Below are 20,922 nucleotides of genomic sequence, written 5' to 3'. Positions count from 1 at the left end.
TTTTTCTCTATTTTTGTTTTCATTTGGTGTTTTGACTCCTGTATTACTATCATCATTTCCTCGTGTTTACTTTCATTTTTCATCTTTGCTTCTCCTGCAAATTGTTGCGTCTGGTTTGCCAGAGAAAGCTCCTACGTCCTGAGCTCCCCCAGACTTCCTACCAGCCCCCACCCCACACCCCTGGCTGTGCATCCTCTGGTTTTCCTCCTGCCACCTGCTGTGCTAATGTCTCAGTTGAACTCATTCTTCCTTCACTCCTCTCCTTTCTTTTTAAAGAATTGCTTCCTCTTGGCATAAACACTCTATATCTTTTGTTGTTACCAAATCATTCTTCCTTCTTATCTTTGGGAAAATACAGTGGTGTCTATCACGTCATATCAGAAAGAGACCTCCAGAGTGGACTTCTCCTTTGTTTAGGCCAACATTAATGGGTTATTTATTTATTTATTTACTGATGCTCATTTCATCTTCAGGTGGAAAATATTATTCCCATTTGACAGGTGAAGCTAAAAGAAGTTCAGTAGCTTGACCAAGATCAAGCATGTTAAATGGTAGAGCTTGGGGTGTTTCAGGCCAGAGCCCTCACTCTTTGCTGTTAAACTGAACCCTCCAGCTGGAGGTGAACCGGCATATTGTGTTGCCAGGCCGAAGGGATAGATTTAACATCCTTGAAATTCCTCCCATGCCAGCATTCATGGGATGCTCTGAGATTATGTAGGATGGTGAGCCCTTTTCCCATGGGGTTGGTTTTGCTGATAAATTGGCCTGGGATCCTAGAGATGATTCAGTATCATTTCTCCTGGTGGGCATGTGGCGAATTATGGTTGGCTCCCAGTACCTGGGGTTGTATTATTGTGTAAGTGAGTGGAGCGGACTTCGCCCGGTTAAGATTCTCAATGTTTTGTTTCTTTGCAGAGCCTGTGTCATCCTGGGGGTGATATTCCTTCTGTCATCCATATGTATAGTGGTCAAAGCCATCCATGACCTCTCAACTAGGCTGCTCCCAGAAGTGGTAAGGTCCTTCTTCTTCCTTAACAGTTTTTCCTGGAGGTACTAGCCTCCTGTGTTACCTCTCATGAAGGATTTACTGGGGCAAGTCGGGCGGGTGGAGCGAGAATATACAGCATTTTAGGAGTCCAGAAGAACTCACTGCAGAGTGTGAATGATTTGGCAGAGTGAAGCCCTGGGCAAGAGGAAAAAACTTCACGTAGTTGAGATGGTACTAGGTTCTGGGTTCTGTGTGTCTCTCCTTAGATGTTTTGACTACTTTTAAAGCGAGATGTCTTTTATGTGAAAAGAAACGGGATGTTTTTATATAGCAGAGTGATCCAATCTGTGTTGTTTGCATCTGTTGTTCTTTGTCTAGTCAATGTTTATTGTAATAATTATTTTCCTCTTTTGCACCTTGCATAAATCCATTCACATTGGATTTTTTTTTTGGCAGAACTGACATTTGGATGCGGAAAGTGGAGGACACAATTTCATATTAAAGTGTGTCTTTGACTCTTTGTTCTTTGGGTGAGAGCTATTACCTGCACTCTGATTCCTTTCTTCCCTCTTCTCTTAGGAGTGCTGGAGGAAAAAAAAAAGTGCTTTAACGTCTCCTATCAGGTTATCTTCATAGAAGGCAACTGACTGACTTACCAAGAGATGGAGATGAAGCCATTATGATGATTCTCTATATACAAGTTGCATAGTGATTTAAATGCAAAAAAATATGGGCTCTTCTCTTAGGATGTGATTTGTTTTGAGTTTGGCTACATGCGCCATCTTATACCAGGCCTAAATTCTTAGACCCTTCATTTCACTTTTATTTTTTTTATTTTATTTTATTTTATTTTATTTTTTATTTTTTTTAAAGATTTTATTTATTTATTTGAGAGAGAGAGAATGAGAGAGAGAAAGCACATGAGAGGGGGGAGGGTCAGAGGGAGAAACAGACTCCCCGCCGAGCAGGGAGCCCGATGTGGGACTCGATCCAGGGACTCCAGGATCATGACCTGAGCCGAAGGCAGTCGCTTAACCAACTGAGCCACCCAGGCGCCCCATTTCACTTTTAGAAAAATACACGTTAATCCTTCCCGGGGCGAGGTATTGCATGTGTTCATGGGGAAGATTAAAATGAAGTGGGACTTGATACTGCATTTACGAGAGGTACGGAAGTGTCTGCTTTAAGTTGCTTTCCCCTTCCCCAACTGAAATTGAGGTCCAAGCCGGTCCTTTAATAACTCACCAGGATCTTCGCTGTTTGTCATCACAGCTGGCCAGAAGCTTATTCTCTAATATCTCAGCGAAAGTGAGGAAAGACTGACACCCACCCACGGCTTTCAGTCTGAGTCAGAAGCAGAGCTAGCTGAGGGGGGAATAGTACTGTTTACTACTCTGTGCTCCCACTCTCACGATTGTGATGCCTCACTCTCATCTCCTCACTGTGATCTCACTCTGGCCTGGGATCCTGGACTTTTCCATCCTTTTCCTCCATCAAACTTGCTATCCTATGTTCTATTCTGTCAGAACCTGAATCTTAGCATTAAGTGTGATTAACTAAGATGTCAGTCAGATAACATCTTTGAGTTTTACAGGGGATGGAAATTGCCTCCACTCTGTTTATCGGCGGGAATTTTCAGCACTAGGCTAGTTGACATGTTCATTCATTTAGGCATTAAAAATTAATTTGCAGCGGGGCTAATGTGACAAGGAACGGGCAGCTGCGCTCATGGGCCTTTGCAGGGGCCCTCCTTGTCTTTCTCTTGATGGTGGAACCATTTTTACCTGGGAACAGTCTCACATCCTGTGGTGCAAATGCTCCTACGGGAAGCAGCTCACCAACTGAAATGCCACACCAGGATAAAAATGTCCGATGCCCTGTCCCATGTGGGGTTCCGAGAGGGCGAAGAGCTCCATGGTTTTACCCCAGACAGGCCCTGTCCTTGGAGAACTCACACCCACTGCATCTTTTATCGGTCCTGGTGTGGGATTTAAGAATCAGACCCATTTATGGTCATCTCCTCAGAACTCTGAAGAAAAGAACAAGGTGGTTTTATTGTTTTGTTTTCAGTCTTCAGCATTATGGAAAGATAACAAAGGCACACAAGCTCCCGTCTCCAGATAGAAGGCCTTCTGATCAGCTGAGTGGCACACGGGGGCCCGGTAAAGGCTGCAAAGTGGTAGCGACAGTGTTTCCATCCCCAGTCTTTGGCTTCCCACTCTGTGCTCTAGACGTTTGGGGAAGGCCGCAGGCCATAGCCAGATCCCCGATCCCTGGCCTGCGGTCACTCAGCACCAGCGTTTGTCCACATCTAAATTAGGATGTAATTTAGATCAGATGTAATCAGCTGCTCACAGAAGCCAGTCCGGAAAGCAGAAGCTCAAGTGCAACCAGTTGTCTGTGGCAAGAGTATGCCTGGAGGAAAGGCCTGCCCTCTAGTGGTGCCAGGCAGACTTGCTGTGCAGGGCTGTGGACTGAGGGCTGTCAAATCTTCCAAGTTTTCAAGAGATTGTGGAAGCCTCTGTTTAGTGTGAAATAAATTGGCAACTCATTAAACATTTTTGAAAACGCTGGTTGGGAGTGGGTGGGCAATTTTGTGTAGGTCAAATAAAGTATGCCTGTGGCGGTTGAAACCTGGGAGACTGGTCTTCAGGGCCATGACGGCATGATTTTAGGTCTGAGTTACAGCCTTGCCCTTGCCCTCAACTGCGGAACTGCCTTTTTTTTTTCTTCTTAATTCCAGTGTATTTAACATATATTGTTATGTTAGTTTCAGGTGTACAATGTAGTGATTCAACAATTCCATACATCACCCTGTGCTTATCACAGGTGCCCTCCTTAATCCCCATCACCTATTTCACCCATCCCCCCACCCACCGCCCCTGTGGTAACCATGTTTGTTCTCTAGAGTTAAGAGTCTATTTCTTGCTTTGTCTCTTTCTTTTCCTTTGTCCATTTGTTTTGTTTCTTAAATTCCACACGAGTGAAATCATATGGTATTTGTCTTTCTCTGACTGACTTATTTCGCTTAGCGTTATATTGTTTACCTCCGTCCGTGTCGTTGCAAATGGCAATATTTCATTCTTTTTTATGGCTGAGTAATATTCCATTATATAGGGGCACCTGGGTGGCTCAGCTGTGAAGTGTCTGCCTTCGGCTCAGGTCATGGTCCCAGGGTTCTGGGGTCGAGCCCCACATTGGGCTCCCTGCTTGGCGGGAAGCCTGCTTCTCCCTCTCCCACTCCCTCTGCTTGTGTTCCCTCTCTCGCTATGTCTCTCTCTGTCAAATAAATAAATAAAATCTTAAAAAAATAAAAAAATAAAAAATAAATAAAAATATTCCATTGTATATATACACCACATCCTCTTTATCCATTCATCAGTCCATGGACACTTGGAGGAACCCTCATGCACTGTTGGTGGGAATGCAAGCTGGTGCAGCCACTGTGGAAAAGAGTATGGAGGTTCCTCAAAAAGTTAAAAGTAGAACTACCCTACTGTCCAGTAGTCACACTGCTGGGTATTTACCCAAGGGATACTAAAACACAAATCCAAAAGGGTATATGCACCCCTCTGCTTATTGCAGCATTATTTATAATAGCCAAGCTATGGAAGCAGAGCTGCCCTTTTAGGTATGATTTCTATCAGGTTGTTTTTACTGTGGGTTTGTCAGAAGCAGCATTTTCCTGACCCCAGGCCTGTTTCCTGGTGGCTCTTCTGCTCTTTCTTTCTCTCTCTCTTTTTCAAGATTTTATTCATTTACTTGTGAGAGAGAGAGAGCACAAGCAGGGGGAGCGGCAGGCAGAGGGAGAGGGAGAAGCAGGCTTCCTGCTGAGCAGAGAGCCCAACTAGGGGCTCGATCCCAGGACCCTGGGATCATGACCAGAGCCGAAGGCAGACGCTTAACGACTGAGCCACCCAGGCGCCCCTGGTGGCTTTCTTTTTAATGTAGCTGCACCCTTCTCAGGGTGAGAATAATTGCAGGAACGTGTAAGCTTTGAATAAGAAAGCTCTACAGTTTGGCATTGCCCAAGCGCGGAGTACGGTGACTCTGAGCTGCGGCAGTGTCGCCCGGCCATCGGTGTCCTGCTGGAGAAGCCAGGCCAGCCGGCTCCCCGGGGCCCCAGCACGGAGTCCGTGCCGTCTGCTGCCAGGGCTTCATGACTAGATGGTGTAAGTCTGCTCCACACAACCTGCACGTGATCGCGTCGGCTCGTTAATGAGTCAGGTTCTAAAAGAGCCTTCTCAGAAACTATGTGGACCGTGGTTCTAGAAGTGGGGAGAGTGGGCAGGGCCTCAAGTGTAATGGTTGCCTTATGTCTGTGAGTTGCTTTGAGAAGAACGTCATCCTCTTCCTCTTTTCAGCCCTGCCACACCCTGCTTAGGTAAGAAGGGACAGGTGGCATGTGTCTCCTTTTGCTGGGACGTGGGGGCTCTGAAGCTGAAGTGGTCTTCCCAGGGTGGTCAGCTGGCTGGTGGCTGAGCCTAGCCTTAAGCCCATGTCTCCTAGTCCAGGGCTGTCTCAGCTGCCGGTACTCTTGGGCTTAGATGGTCCTGTTCTTTTGGCTTCTCAGGTCTGGCCCTCCTGGGTTCTTATACTCAGAGGGGCTGCTGCCAGGGCTGTCCTAGAGGGGACGTCCGGGCCCTCAACGGGTCCCATGCCTGGCCTTCCTGGCTACTGCTGGTACCTCCACCCCTTACCATTCTCTGTGCACATTATTTGTCTCTTGAAAGCCCCACAGGCAGGTTAACCAAGAAGCGATGGAGAAGGCAGCAGGACGAGTATGGAAACGGGGGAGTCATGGGATGCGTGGAATCACATGGAAGGAAGCGCTTTAGGGAAGCTGCTTAGCATGGCGGAAGGTATGTGGATACGGCAGGCTGACCTGTTGGAGGCGTGGGTCCCCTCCCTGCCTCTTCTTACCCCCAAGATCAGCACAGGCAAGTCGCCTAGCCTCCCTGACCCCGCGCTTCCTCATGTGTAAAATGGAGCTAATACTGTGTCAGAGGCTTAGGACAAGGATCGAATGAGCTGTTTCTTTAAAATAACAGTTGTTAGAAGACAGTGCACTGTGGTGCCTGCTGCCCTTCACGTTTGATGATGCCCTTCAAATCTTGATGTTTCTGAATCGCTGATCAGTGTCACCCCAAGTGGTGGCCTGAGGTAATTTCAGACTGGGCCGCTCATCCCTTTCACTGGGCCCCTGCTCTCCCCTCTGGCTGGCTGGAACTGTAGTGTTCTCTCTCCGGCTTCAGGTGGCCGTGGCCAGTCCTGGGCCAGTCTATGGGAGATCAGTCAACACGCTGTTGGAAGACCTGACCTCCAAGGCTACCTCCCCACTCACCGGGTGTGTGACTGGTAGCCAATCACGGTTCCTCTCTCAGCCAGAGTTCCTTCTGTGTAACTGGGTGTCTGGCCACCTACTCTACCACAGAGACTGAGAGTTAAATGATGTCAGGAATGTGGAAGTGCTCCATAAACTGTCGTGCTTCACAAAAGAGGAAGGTGATCTTGGTTCTGATACCAAGGCCATAGAAGTCCCATTCTTGCCCATGAGCTTCCTGTCAGTGTCCCGTTCAGTCGGACCAGCTCATTAGCCTCCCTTGCCTGTAGTAGACTGAGACTGCTTCACCTGGAGCTCTCGGCCAGCGTCTGCGTCCAACCTCCTTCTGTGGTCGTGTGGCAGGAATAGTGATTACAGTTGTAATTAAAAGAATAACTACAGCCTGGCAATAAATAATACATGGCCATATGTTGATGATAATAATTGCTACCGTTTGAATGTCTACTAATCCCTAGACCCTCTGCCTAGGCACTGGGGATTCAAAGTCAAGTAGCACTAGTGGCTAGAGTTTTCTCGTTGCCCTGCAAAGCCCTTGACTTCTCACAGGAGCTGGCCGCTGCTCCCAGGGAGCTCACAGTTGGCGAAAGCCCCATCAACCGATACATTCAGTTTATGGTGATATGGGTTGTGATAGAAACAATCACATGAGAACACAGAGAACGCTTCCATGTCAAGCCTGGAGGTGGAGGAGGTGTACTGGGGTGTTCTCAGAGCAGGGGACCCTCCACATGCCATCTGATGGGAGAGTGGGAATCGGCAAGGAAGGCTCTAGCAGGGAAGGCAGGTAGGGGTGAGGCACGGGAGGAGGAGGCTGTTATGGGCACAGCAGTGGCAGTAGGAGTCTGTTCCTTTCTCTCTCTCTCTCTCTCTTTCTCTCTCTCTCTCATTTCTGTTTCCTGTGTACACCAGTATCCCTGGGTAGGAGGAAGGAATTGAGAGAGAAAAATGCAAAGGAGAAGGGGGCAAAGGAAGAAGGGAAAAATAACTTTGTGTTGTAGGTCAGAAATGATTGCTTGGCATAATTTTGATTCTTCCTTGAGTAGCAAGGTTGTCCTTCAGGCCTCCCCTTGACCATCTCTCTACTAAGTTCTTGCCTCAGATGCCAGCCCACTCACCAGAACGAAGGAGTTTCTAGCAATAAATGGGAACCCCTCTCAGTCGTTCCTTTTCTTGCTCTTTTTCCTTTCCAGTCCTTGCCGAATGTGAAGGTGGCTCTGGCGTGGTGGCCCTCTTCTTTCATTGGTGCATCGGTTCAACAAGTGTTGCTGAGTGTCTGCCACGCTTGAAGGTTGGGCTGGCTCTGCAGAGCCTTCGGAGGTCAGTGGTGTTCCAGCAGGAACCTCAGATGGGATTTCACTCTTAAGAACAAAACTAGAGCTACGACTCTTGTAAAGGATGTTTTAGGATTGTACTTGCAAGGTCACAGCTGAGAACTTTCCCCAAGGGTCTTCCTACTTGCAGAAGTGACTGATTCTTGGATTTGTAGGCTTTTGATTTGTAGGATTTGATCTGTTCCCAGCTCAGGCTGGGTGGTGCTGTAGGCTCCTCCTCGTGCAACAACCTGTAATTACTGCAAAGTGTTTGGCGTTCAGCACTGCGCTGTAGCTTGGGTTGGTAGGAGTTCTTTCTGTATTCTTACGCTGCTCATTACTGTGCTCTCAGAGTCTCCACTTGATGCGGAGGATGGAGCCAGGGTGGCCAGTCTCCTTCCCACACTTCTGTTTTCAGTCTCCTTTCATCCTTCCTTCTCTCTCAGGGCTTCTCCCCTGCCCACACTTAGCCCTTTGAGCTCCCTCCTTGCCCATCTCCTTGGAAATCTCATTTCTACACTCATTCCTTCTCTTTATGGCACCTTTAGTCACTCCCTTGCTGCACTTTCTACCCAGGCGTTTTCTTTCCAGCCCTTCCTCCCCACCTGTAACTTCTAGTGCTCCCTTCCATTTTGTCTTTCTCCGTAAAGTCTTCATGTCCTGTAGTGAAGGTTTGTTCTCCATGAGGATTTGATACATTTTTATTAAGATTATTCCTTTATATTTTGTGAGCTTTGTTGCTATTTTAAGGGTTAATATTTCATTTTCTATATTTTTACTGCATAAAACTAATGATATTTGGATAATCTTCCTGATTTTTGTTTTGTTTATCAGTTGATTATTTTGGATATATTATATAAACGGCAATTCGTCTTTCCTTTCTAATTCTAATATTTCCCCTTTTTTTTTTCTTATTAGCCAAGGTCTTCAATACAATATTGAATAGTTGGCTGCTGATTTTGGAGTGACTATTCAATTTCTTGTTTGCTAGGGGGTGTTGTTTTAAAAATCACAAATAAATGCTGAATTTTGAGTACTATTTCTGTATATACTGAGATGTTTCTTTTCCTTTAAGAGGTTAATATTTTGAATTAATATTCTAATATTGAGGCATCCTTGAATTCTTGGAATAAACCCTATTTGGCCAGAAAGTGTTATTCTTTTAATTCCTTGCTCATTTTCCCTTACTATTTCATTTAGGATTTTTGCATCTATGCCCCTAAGTGATGTTAGTCTAAAGCACCTGCCCTTGGGCACCACATATAAGGAGTTATGTTGCATAGTTATGTAGTTAGGGTAGCTTTTCTGTTCTTTTTCTGTGCCCTGGCATACTGGTAATAGTGTAGGAATTATTCCTTTAAGTTTTAGTAGAACTTACTTGCAAAATTGAGCCTGTTGCCTTTTGGAGGGGCAGTAAGATAGTGTTAAGATAGTGTTCTCTGTTAAGATAGTTCTGTTCTCTGTTAAGATAGTGAACTCTGGGGCACCTGGGTGGCTCAGTCATTAAGCATCTGCCTTCGGCTCAGGTCATGATCCCAGTGTCCTGGGATCGAGCCCCGCATCGGGCTCCCTGCTCAGAGGGAAGCCTGCTTCTCCCTCTCCTATTCCCCCTGTTTGTGTTCCTTCTCTCGCTGTGTCTCTCTCTGTCAAATAAATAAATAAAATCTTAAAAAAAAAAAAAAAGATAGTGAACTCTAGAGCCAGACTGCCTCTGTGAATTAGCTGTGACACGGGGAAAAGTTACCTCATCTCTTTGGCTCCAGTTTTCCTCTCTCTAAAATACGTATAATAAACACAACCTTAGTACCTGCCCCACAGAGTTGTAAGGATCAGCCCAGTTAATGCATGTAAAAAGCATTTTAAAAAGTATTCAGCACTTTGTGCTAAAGCTGGTGTTTTTTACTTCTATTATAATTATCACCACTATTACTGATTTTTTCCTTGCTTTCTCATTTTTATAGTTTTTGCAACAATTTTCAAAACTTGTTTTTCTAGAAATTGCCCATTTTATCTAGGCTTTCAAATTTACTGCATTAAAGTTGCTCATATTATTCGCATAAGATTTTTTTAAATCTTGGATCCATCTGTACTTATGTGCCCTGTTTTGTTGCTGATGTTTATTTGTGCTCTTGCTCTTTGTCTCTTAATCTAGCGTACCAAAAGTTTACTCATCTTCTTGGAAACCCTGCATTTGATTTCGTGGATCACGTTAATTTGCTTTCTACTTCATTAAGCTCTCATCTTCAGTAATTTTTTATTTGTTATTTTGTTCACACTTGGTTTTTGGGGGCAGGTAAGTGAGTTTTATGTTTTTATTTTTCCTTTTTAGTTTTTGCTTTTGGCGTTTTTTTTTCCCCTGTTGTGTTTTCAGACTAAGAGACAAAATAGTCATTTATGGAAGGAGCTGACAAAAATAGTTTGTGCACAGAAGTGTGTTCCTCACATCGTATCTTTTTGGTGCTGGGCAGCTTTGAGGTTCTCTGGCCTCACACTCTGCCAGATCAGGACCTCTGATGGAGCCCTGATATGTATACGTGTAAGAAGCAATTCAGATTCTCCAGTGACTGAACCACAAGTGGGAGCTCTTAGGGCAACCATCACACAGAGCGGGCCAGGAGCGGAAGTGTGTCACCCAGCGCCATGTCACGTTTCTCTGTCAACTGCCAGGCTGTGGTCTCCAGCTCTTCCGTCAAACGCTAACCTAGTGTTGCTGGGAAGGAATTTCATGGAAGTGATTAGCAGCTATCATCAGTTGATTTTCAGTAAAGGAGATGATCCTCACTAATCTGAGTGGGCCTGATCCAGTCAGGTGAAAGGCTTTTAAAGCAGTGCTGAGGCTTCCTTGAGGAAGAAGTTCTGTCCATGGAGAGCAACTTCAGCTGGTGCCTGCGTCCCAGCCTGCCCTTCCTGACGGCCCACCCAGGGATCCCGGACTTGTCTTGCCAGCCCCCCATGATCACACAAGTCAGTTCCTTGCAGTGCATCTCTTACTATTGGTCTCCTACTGGTTCGCGTCTTCGGACTAATGTACTCACAAATTACTGCCCTGAAATATTTTCTTTATGTTGTTTTGATTTTTATCCAAGTCATGCATGTTTATGATTTAAATGGCCTGTTGTTCTGCAAGAGTCATTATAAAAAATAACCCCACTCTAGAGGCAGCCATTGATAACTTTCAACCTCTGTGTCTCTAAGTAACATGCCTATGTTGCTCCTTCTGGCTTTGTCAGTTACAGGCATGATTTCTTGACTTCCTTCTCTGGTTGGCTCTTTAACCATCCCCCATTGCCTGGTTACCCCCCAGTACATTTGCATTGGTATTTTGATTAGATCAATAGTCAGCATTATTATGATGATGATGGTAAACGCTATTCATAGCTGAGCTATGTAGTCTTGCATGATTGGTTTTGTTCTTTCCTGTATTACATTGTGTGTCCCCTGATACTAATAAAATGAAAATGGGATATAAATTACACACACACACACACACACACACACATATGTGCACACTGTAGGTCTGCTCCTCAGTTGTCATCTTGAGATATCATTCATTGTAATCCTGGGGATTCATTTTATTTTTCTCTTGGATTGTATCTTACTGGACCCCATGTTGTTGTCTTTCATGGTTTACTCCACTATTTTGGAGGAGCACATCTTTAAGTAGCTTTCTAAGAACACATACAAGGAAGGCAAAATTTTTTGAGACTTTAAATGTCTGAAAATGTTGCTGTTCTATCCTCATACTTTATTTGGTAGTTTGCCTGGATGGAAAGGAGTTTATGAGGCATTAATCCATTGTCCTCTAATTTCTAGTGTTGCTTTTTAGAAGTTTAATGCTATTCTAATAACCAGTTTTTATTGTTTTTTTTTTTTCTAAGATTTTATTTATTTATTTGACAGAGAGAGACACAGCGAGAGAGGGAACACAAGCAGGGGGAGTGGGAGAGGGAGAAGCAGGCTTCCCGCTGAGCAAGGAGCCCGATGCGGGGCTCGATCCCAGGACCCCGGGATCATGACCTGAGCTGAAGGCAGATGCTTAATGACTGAGCCACCCAGGCGCCCCTGGTTGTATGTTTTTTTTTTTTTTTTTAAGATTTTATTTATTTATTTGACAGAGAGAAAGCATAAGCAAGGGGAGGGGCAGAGGAAGAGGGAGAAGAAGCAGGCTCCCCATTGAGCAGAGAGCCCCAGATACAATGCGGGCCTGGGATCTTGACCTGAGCTGAAGGCAGACGCTTAACAGACTGAGCCACCCAGGCGCCCCTTGTTGTTTTTTAAAGTCCTTTTGTCCCTCTCTGGAAGCTTGTAAGATCTTCCGTTTGCCCACAGTGTTCTGGCTTCCCCAAAGTCTGGTGATTATTGGCTGTCTGATAATATTTAAGAAAAATATATTTATGATTGTGTGTGGGTGAGATTTCTCAAATATGATCTTAATGCTAGGACAGGAGTTTTTAACCTAGTTTTTGGGTCCATGGAGGGTATTTAGAATATCCAGGCACTTTAATTGGAAAGAAATCATGTCTTTATTTTCATTTAACCTTTATCTGAAACTTCACCTTTTCTTCCATCATAAAATCAGGCAATAAATCACAGTCGGTAATATTAGTGTCCTTGTAACTTTGTCACCAGTGAAAGTCAGATATTGTCTAAGCAATCTTAGACAAGGTTTTGGCAGATATCTCAAAATATTTTTTGTGCTTCTCACTACATTACTGTTCTTAATTGATCTGCTGTTTTGCTACTCAATACATTCATTTAGAAGCACTTACTAAAGCAGAGTTTTTTTATATTTTATTAGGTGCATGCTAATATAATTGGTTTCTTTTATAAGTCTATATATTTTATTTTATGCACTTCAAGTCATTTTCTCTGTTCTTCTGGGTTAGTCAGTTTTTCAGCGTAGTAGGTAAATTCCCTTAATCCCTCTTCTTTTCAACGCTGTGACCCCTGCGTTCAGCTGCACGCGGCATGCCCAGTGCAGAGACGCTTTATTTGGCTGTCTGCATTGCAGGGGCTTGCATGCCTGTTGGGGAACGGCATCAGCACACTTCGGACAGCAGGGGAGGTCTTCCGTCTTTCACTCCCCTTCCAGGAGTGCCTCGTGGCATTGATTCCTGAGCCTTCGGGGGTTCTGATTCGTAGCTTCTCCACTTCACCCTCTGCCCTAAGATTCCACCAGTTTTTGCACCTTTCAGGCTGCTGCAGCTCTTTTGTCTGCTTTCCCAGCTCACACAGTTTCGTGGCTGCTGTTCTTGTTTTCTTTGTCCTTGTGGGTTCCTGCTTCAAACAACAACAATAACAACAACAACGAGAAACAAAATCCCTGTGTTGCCACATAGTGGGCCTTACAAAACCTGCCTATGTGTGTCCATTCCAGTATCTTAAGTTGGAATCTCTTTTGATTTTTAAGGCGTTGTCAAATACCTAGAGCAATGTTCTGAGCATTGTGAATTATTCTTTTTCTTTTGTTGAATCAAAATTGCGAGTCAGGGCCATCGGGCAACTTTAGAGGAAGATTGTTGTACACGTTCCTAGGGGTGAAAGGTAGGAGAGTTTAGGTCAGACAGCTGGGGGTTTGAATATCTTCTATGTGTCTGACCAGCCGCGTGACCTGACCCGAGTTGGGTTGCTTAGCCTCTCCGTTTGTGGTCATAATTTCTACCCAGCAGGAGTCTTGAAATGCTCATGTTTAAAATAAGAGGAAATTGTTCATTAAGGCTTTGGAAAAGAGCCTTGTCTCTAATGGGCGTCAGTAGTAGTACTGGTGCGTTGTTCTGCCTGTTATGTAGGGAACCCTCTAGTTTGAGACGGGTGTTGCCGTGCTGTTCAGTGGTGTCTTCTTCGTACCAACAGAGGGAGAGAAGCAGGCAGCCCGAAGCTCCTACTTCCTTTGCGGAACAGAGCTGGTCCCATGCCGCAGTGCCTCTGTCAGGAGGGCTCAGCGGAGGGGTTGTCATGCTTTGTTCACATTGTAGGGAACCCTGGAGGTGTCCTGTCCTTTCAGTGTCCCATGGTCACGGGGGAGAAAGGTGTGTGCGTCCAGCCAGCAGGGCTCACGTGCCATCCCATGGCAGTCAGTGTTCCGGGGTCAGGGCGCATGTCCCCCCGAGAGCCCTGCCTCCCTCGCTCGCATCAGAAAACGGCAGTCAGACTGATGCCTCATGTGACAGAAGCCAGGCTGCGTCTTGGCATGGCAGCCAAGCACTTGAAAGTACCCCCTTGTCCCCGAGACCGTCACAGTGTGTCAGCTGACGCCATCTTGCCCTTCTCTGCAGCATCTGGTGACCTTGGCACTTTCAGCACTGAGGCGCCCCGTGGAGCCAGGCACCTGATCCCTTCACAAGACCGCAGGGCCTCAATGGTCGGGTCAACCAGTCTTGCCAGAAATCACAAGGGACTAGGGTCCTCCAGTCTGTCCATAAGTCCCACCGGTGACCCCAAGTCCACTGGCTGCAGAACCTCCTGGCCGCTTGTTTGAATGTCTGGACGCCAATCTTGACCCCTCCTGATATCAAAGTGGTCTGATGCTAATTTAAAAATTGTGAAGTCATTTAATGTGAATCCACGGCAATTTGTCAATATAATTTAATAACCGGGGCGGGGTGGGGGGGAGTTGAGGGCTCATGCTTGGTGTGATTTCCTCCACATCTGCCAGTTTTTCTCATCTGCTGGGGGGGGATGGGTGGGGGGGGTTGTGATGAAAATATCTGAGAATGACAGTGATTTTTAATTTCACCTGGGGCCGTAAATCGATACACATTTATTATTCAGCCAGCACTAGCATTTCCCTGGGTAATTCTGTAACACATGTAGTGTCAGAATGATTTGAAATTTGTCCTCATTAGGAAAGCAAAGGACGCCTTTTTTTGCAAGCATAAGCAAGTGAGCCTCTGTATTCCCCACATCTTATGAGAAGGGAAAGTGTTGGGCTTGGGGGAATGGGCGGGTTAGATTTACAGACACAGTCCCTGTCTGGTGCTAGCGGCCACTGTTCACTGTGACCTCGACTTTGCAATTACTGGTGTCACCTATGATAAAGAATAAGCTTAAAGTAGGAGGTGACAAGTGGTACTAAAAAAAAAAATCATGTCTACAAAGGTTTTCCTGTGAGCAACACCATGAATAAAAATGCTTTGAGGTGAGGCTGTGTGGGAAAATGGGGGTGGTTGCAGGAAGGATGGAGAAAATGCAGCGTTCCGGCGTTAGAAGCTCCTGCTAGCCAGTGCGCTGCTGGAAACACGGGTTGTCCGTTTAACGTGACAGTGTGAGTCCAGCCAAAGCGGACTTCGGCTGACAGGCGTGAACTGACATCACACCTGTGTTTTGGGGTAAGGGATTCCGGCGGGAGGGATGGGGGATGTCTTGGTGTGTCTGGCTGCTAGTGACAAAATATCATAGACTGGGTGGCTTAATCCACAGACCTTTATTTCTCACCATTCTGGATGCAGGCAAGTCTGAGAGCAGGGTGCCACCATCCGTGGTGTCCGGTGGGAGCGCTCTTCCTGGCTCACAGATGGCGCTAATCCCATTCATGGGGACATCACCCTCTGGACCCAATCAGCTCCTAAAGGCCCCAGCCCTCAGTGCCATCACACTGGGGATCAGGGCTACAACATCCGGATTTTGGGGGAACACAAACAGGGAGAGCAGGGGGACTTGTTTGAGCCTAGCAAGTGGAAGGGGTTGGAAGGTTGTGTTGGGCCATCCTGACGGCCAAGATCTTGGTCAGTGACCCGGCTGGCCTTTTCAGAGGCTGCTGGGAGAGATGGTTCTAGCAGCTTGTCCACCGGCGCTCATTTCACCCTGGTATTTTGACCTGCTGGTACAGCTCTCTGCATGGCAGATGGTCTCCTGTGTCAGGGGAGGGGATCAGACCCCGCCGGCTTCCTTCCTGTTTCTTCACCTGCTCCTGGCATTGTCAACTGCCTTGGGAACCTAAATGAAAAAGCCTGGTGTCAACAGGAGGCGTTTAGAGTGAATTATAAAAAAACAAAAACCAAAACCAAAACCAAACCCAACCTTTCGCGGGGAGGGTCGTGAAAGCAGTCCCCAGACGCCGACGGCACGGAGCACGCTTGGTACGTGCAGCACACGGGTGCATCCCCAGCAGAAGAAGCCAGGCAGCAGTCTATGCAGTGCGGCTCCGTTTATGTAAGTTCAGGAATAGACTCTCCGGTGACTGCACTCCGAAAATGGTTGCGGGGGTGGGGGGGTGAGGTGGGGTGGGGGTGGGGGTGGAGAAAGGGACACAAAGGAACCTTCCAAGATAAGGGAAATGTTCTCTATTTTGTTTTGGGTGTGGTTAAATGGCTGTTACCATTGACAGTTCATCACATCAAATGTCTGAAAGCTGCTCCTTTTATCCTATGTTAATTATACCTCAATAAAAAGGTGTATGATAATTGAAACAAGCGAAACGAATCCCTAGGTGCCTTTTCGAGGCGGGGTGTTAGTCACTTGTGATGAACTTGAGTGCTGTGTTTTTTTGTTTTTTGTTTTTTTTGCTGAACTCAGGGCTGATTGCTTTGCGTAACTGCCTCTTTGACCATTTGCTGGGTCATAATCTTTACTGGCGCCTGTCCTGCACTTGTCTCGACCACCCTCTAGCCACTTACTGCTGTACTCCAGCTCAGAGAGAATAACCTGCTTGTTTCCAAATCAGCACTATCCAGTCAAACTTTCTGTGATGGTGGAAATGTTCTAAATCTGCACTCTCCAGCATGATAACCAATAGCCATATGTGGCTCTTGAGCGCTTGAAATGTGGTTAGTCAAAGGAGGAACTGAGTTTTCAGTTTTGTTAAATAGTCACACACGTGTTTGAATGTGAAAAGTGCTGTTTTAAACAAAAGCTCAGGGGACGGGATTACAGTGATTACAGTCGAGGAGCACGTCACTGAGCAGAAGTGATACTTGAGCACAGGTGTGATGCTAGTGAGGGAATGAGAGGGAGCAGCACAAGCAAAGGTCCTGTGGTAGGAGCATGTTCAACATGTTAGAGGAGAAGGGCAGAGGCTGGGGTGGCTGGAGCAGTGGGAGAGGGGGGAGAGTGGTAAAGCTGAGGGCAGAGGGGTCAGCTTCATCCGGTCGATTTGGTTGGGTTTGGTTTACTGCGAAGAGGTGAAAAAGATCTTCATCTTATAGGAGTACAGCAGGTCATGGTGACTCTGATCTTCCAGGTCAGCAGACTGTGTGGGGCAGTGCAGGGGCCCGGTGTCCTCCTGGAGAGGAGCTGTCTGACGTCCAGATCTGGAGGACCAAGTTCACCTGAGCTCGTGTGCAGCAACTAATATCGTACATCAGCTCCAGGATCCTGCCCCAGATTGGGATTTTCGGCTCTCCCCTCATTGCTTTGAATCCTAAAACTAGCCATACGGCTCTCACTGCATTCCAGCCTGGGCTTAGAGAATTGGAAGATAGTGTTCCACTGCCCGGGGTGGGGGCGTGGGGGGGCAGAGCATGGTTGGGAGCTCTGAGCTCTGCTGCTATTTCTCTGATGTCTTTGGGGGAGCCCCCTGCTCTTTCCGAGCCTCAGTTTCCCCATCCTTAGTTGGTCTCGAAGTCCTTTTCCAGTCATAATGCTCTGTGATTTGAAGACCACCTCGTGTGTACAGAAGGTCTGCTCTCTCTTCTCTGGTCGTGGGCCAGACTTGGGGGGCTGTCTGAGGTGATGCTGGGGGTGTGTCTCAGTGACTTGGGCTCTTAGGTGAGACAGGATTAGTCTTGGTGCAGACCAGTGAGGTGGGGGTGGAAAGCTTTTTGTACCACAGCAGTCCATCAGGTCCTTGGAATTGCTCTTTGAGTGATTTGTTCCATTGAGTTTAAGGTGTTGCTTTTCACATTTGGGGATCAATGAAGTTGGAAAATTACAGAGGCATTACTAGCTCTTGGAAAAGCACTCCAGTCAGGTGGACTCTGGGCCTTTGTCACACGTAGAGGCCGTGTTCGGGAGAGGCCGAGGTGGCTTCTCCTAAGCTGTCCTGAAGTTTGGGTTGGGGGATCATGGGCTGTTGCCCACAGGGCAAGGGGGTGCTCAGCAACCCTGGTGACGGGCGTGCGGAGTGTTGTCGCCATCAGGCCCCTATGTGCCCCAGCCCTGGCTGGCAGAGAACAGATCCAGCTCACGTCTGTCTGGCCTCTGGGAGCATGAGTGTGAGGGTCAGGCTTCGCAGAATTTCATTCTTGCCCTCACCCACATCCTGCTTCCCTCCAGAAGCCCAGGGGAACAGCTGGTGCTCAAGAACACTCCTGGGGTGGCGGTTCTTCCCATTTCAAGGTATACTCCAGCATCCCGTTTGATCATTGGAGAGCCAGTCAGCCTAGTGAACTAGTCAGCCTCTCCTCTGTGCGCCCCCTCCGCCCCCAGAGTAACTTTACTGAGTTACGTTTTTAATGCTCTGCTCCTGGCTTTCACCGAGGGTTAAGGTGACAGTGGCTGTGTGGATAAACATTTCTCCGTCTTCCATAAAATGGCTTGGAAAAGACTTTGCTGATTATGATTTTGACATCCCTCTGTATAGTTTAGTAGCTCCTGTCACACGTGGTTTTTAAATTTTTAATCGAGGTATAGTTGACACGTAATAGTAATTTCAGGTGTACAACATAGTGATTCAACGATTACATACATTACAAATGCTCATCACAGTAAGTGTAGCCACCATCTGTCACCATACAATGTTCCTACAATATGATTGACTGTATTCTCTATGCTGTGCTTTTCGTTCTTACGACTGACTTATTTTATAACTGGAAAGTTGTACCTCATAACCCCCTTCACCCATTTTGCCCATTCTTCCCTATTCCCTTTCCCTCTGGCAGCCACTAATGTGTTTTCTGTATTTATGAGTCTGTTTCTTACTATTATCATTTGTTTTGTAGATTCCACATACAAGTGAAATCATACAGTATTTGTCTTTCTCTGCTTTATTTCACTTAGCATAAGGCCCTCTAGGTTCATCTGCGTTGTTGCAAATGGCAAAATTTCCTTCTTTTTTATGGTTGTGCACTATATTCCACTAAATATATCACTGTATTCCAGTATACACCCCACTATATATAAAGCCGATTATATCCAAGTATATATACCACACGTTCTTCGTCTATTCATCTATCAACGGACGGTGAGGTTGCTTCCATATCTTGGCTGTTGTAAATAATGCTGAAATAAACCTAGGGGTGCGTGTATTTTTTTTGAATTAGTGTTTTTGTTTTCTTTGGGTAAATACCCAGTAGTGGAATTACTAGATCATAGGGTAGTTCTATTTTTAATTTTTTGAGGAATCTTCATACTGTTTTCCATAGAGACTGCACCAGTTTGCATTCCCACCAACAGTGCACGAGGGTTCATTGTTCTCCACATCCTCGCCAACACTCACTTTCCTGTCTTTTTGATATTAGACATTCTGATTGGTGTGGGGTCATATCACAAACATTTTTTATTGCCACAGGGATAGATACTGAGGTGGATGAGAAAGGGCCTCTCCTCTTAGTGAGCTTGTAGGAGAGGGAAACAATGTAGGAAGCCTGCGCAAGGCTGTGCCTCGAGACACGTGTGAACCTGGTCCAGAGCAAGGGGGCGTGGAGTGCAAGTGTCAGTTCATAGAGTATGAATTGTCAGGAAATACTTACGAGAGGAGGAAACACTTGAGATAAGTCTGTAGAAAGGAGTGTTGACTCACTCAGACAGTGCAAATATATCAGTAGGAAATTCATGAGACTTGAAGTTAGACCCTTTGGGCCTATGTTCTACCCCTGACCTCTCTAAGCCTCTGATTTAATCTTCATAATGACTGTGCTTTGATCTCCATCTTTGGCCTCACATTATGGTAATGGACATTATGTACGTTATGATAATGTGCATATAAGCTGAATTATGTAAATATTAGTAATTGTCACCTAAGGATCCCTGAGATAAACTGCTTTTTTAAAAACTGAGTTTTATTGAAATACAGTGTACATACAATAAAATTCACCCGTACAATTTGATGAGTTTTTTTTTTAAGAGTTTATTTATTTAAGGGGGGGTGGGGAGAGAGAGAGGGACAAGCATATTCCATGCTGAGTGTGGAGCCTGATGTGGGACTCGATCTCAGAATCCTGACACCATGACCTGAGCTGAAACCAAGAGTCAGACGCTTAACTGACTGAGCCACTCAGGTGCCCCCTGATGCATATAGTCACAGAACTACCAACACCGTGAAAATACAGAGTATTCTGTCAATCTAAAAAGTTCCATCATGCACTTTTGAAGTCATTAATTACCCTCTCTCCCTAACCATTGATCTGCTTTCTGTCAGCATAATTTTCCTTTTCTAGAATGTGATATAAGTGAAATAATAAGTTATTTAATCTCTTGTGTCTGCTTTCTTTCACTTAGTGTAATGCTTTGGCAGTGCAGTCATGCTCTTGCTGAATGTGTCGGTAGCTGATTCTTTTTCACTGCTGAGTAGTATTCCATCGCATGGATACATCACAGTTTCTCCATTTGCCAGTCGTTGGACGTTTGGGGTGTTTTCAGTTCTTTGACTCTGAAAATAATAGCTTAGAACACTGGTGTACAAGTTTCTGTGTGGACAGAAGCTTTTGTTTCTCTTGGTAAATACCAATGAATTGCTGAGTCCTATGGTAAGTCTACATTTATAAGGAATGGCCGATCTGTTTTTACAAAGTCATATGTATATCATATACATGCTAGCAGTGTATGAGAACTCTAGTCACACCACATCCTCACTGCAGTTGGTCTTACCTCTTTAATTTTACTGATTCTAATGTGTATGTAGGAGTATCTCATAGTGGTTTTGATTTATATCTCCCTGTTGACTGATGATGTTGGCCATCTTTTCATGTGCTTATTTGCTAGTCCTGTATCTTGTATGGTGAAATGTTTGTTCAAATCTGCTCATTTTTAAAAAAACGAGTCCTCTGTTTTCTTACAGAGTTGTGGAAATTTTACATTCTGGATGCAAATCCTTTAACAAATATGTTTGTGAATATTTTTTCTTTCATTATCTTAATAGTGTCTTTCAAGAAGCAAAAGTTTTTAATCCTTTTGGTTAGGTAAAAATTATATCTCTGTGTAGTTTTGGTTTCATTTCTTTTATGAGTTTAAGCATCTTTCATATGTTTAAAATTCATTATCGGGCCACCTGGGTGGCTCAGTCGGTTAAGCATCTGCCTTCGGCTCAGGTCATGATCTCAGGGTCCTGGGACTGAGCCCCGCATGGGGCTCCCTGCTCAGTGGGAGAGCCTGCTTCTTCCTCTGCCCCCTCTCATGTGCTCTTT

The 20,922-nt window shown here is 45.7% G+C and overlaps 1 protein-coding gene across 1 annotated transcript in view; it reads left to right on the top strand.

Annotated features, from left to right (window-relative positions):
• TMEM163 (transmembrane protein 163) overlaps positions 1-20,922 on the top strand; it is a 220,790-nt gene that overhangs the window by 177,733 nt on the left and 22,135 nt on the right. The window contains exon 5 of the mRNA XM_036106950.2: positions 916-1,012. Within this exon, the coding sequence (XP_035962843.1) occupies positions 916-1,012 (97 nt within the window). The remainder of the gene's footprint in view (positions 1-915; positions 1,013-20,922) is intronic.

The sequence above is a fragment of the Halichoerus grypus genome, chromosome 4 (genome assembly GCF_964656455.1).
Source record: "Halichoerus grypus chromosome 4, mHalGry1.hap1.1, whole genome shotgun sequence".
Classification (NCBI taxonomy): domain Eukaryota; kingdom Metazoa; phylum Chordata; class Mammalia; order Carnivora; family Phocidae; genus Halichoerus; species Halichoerus grypus.
Note: the sequence above shows the minus strand (reverse complement) of the source record. Positions and strands in the feature narration are given on the sequence as shown.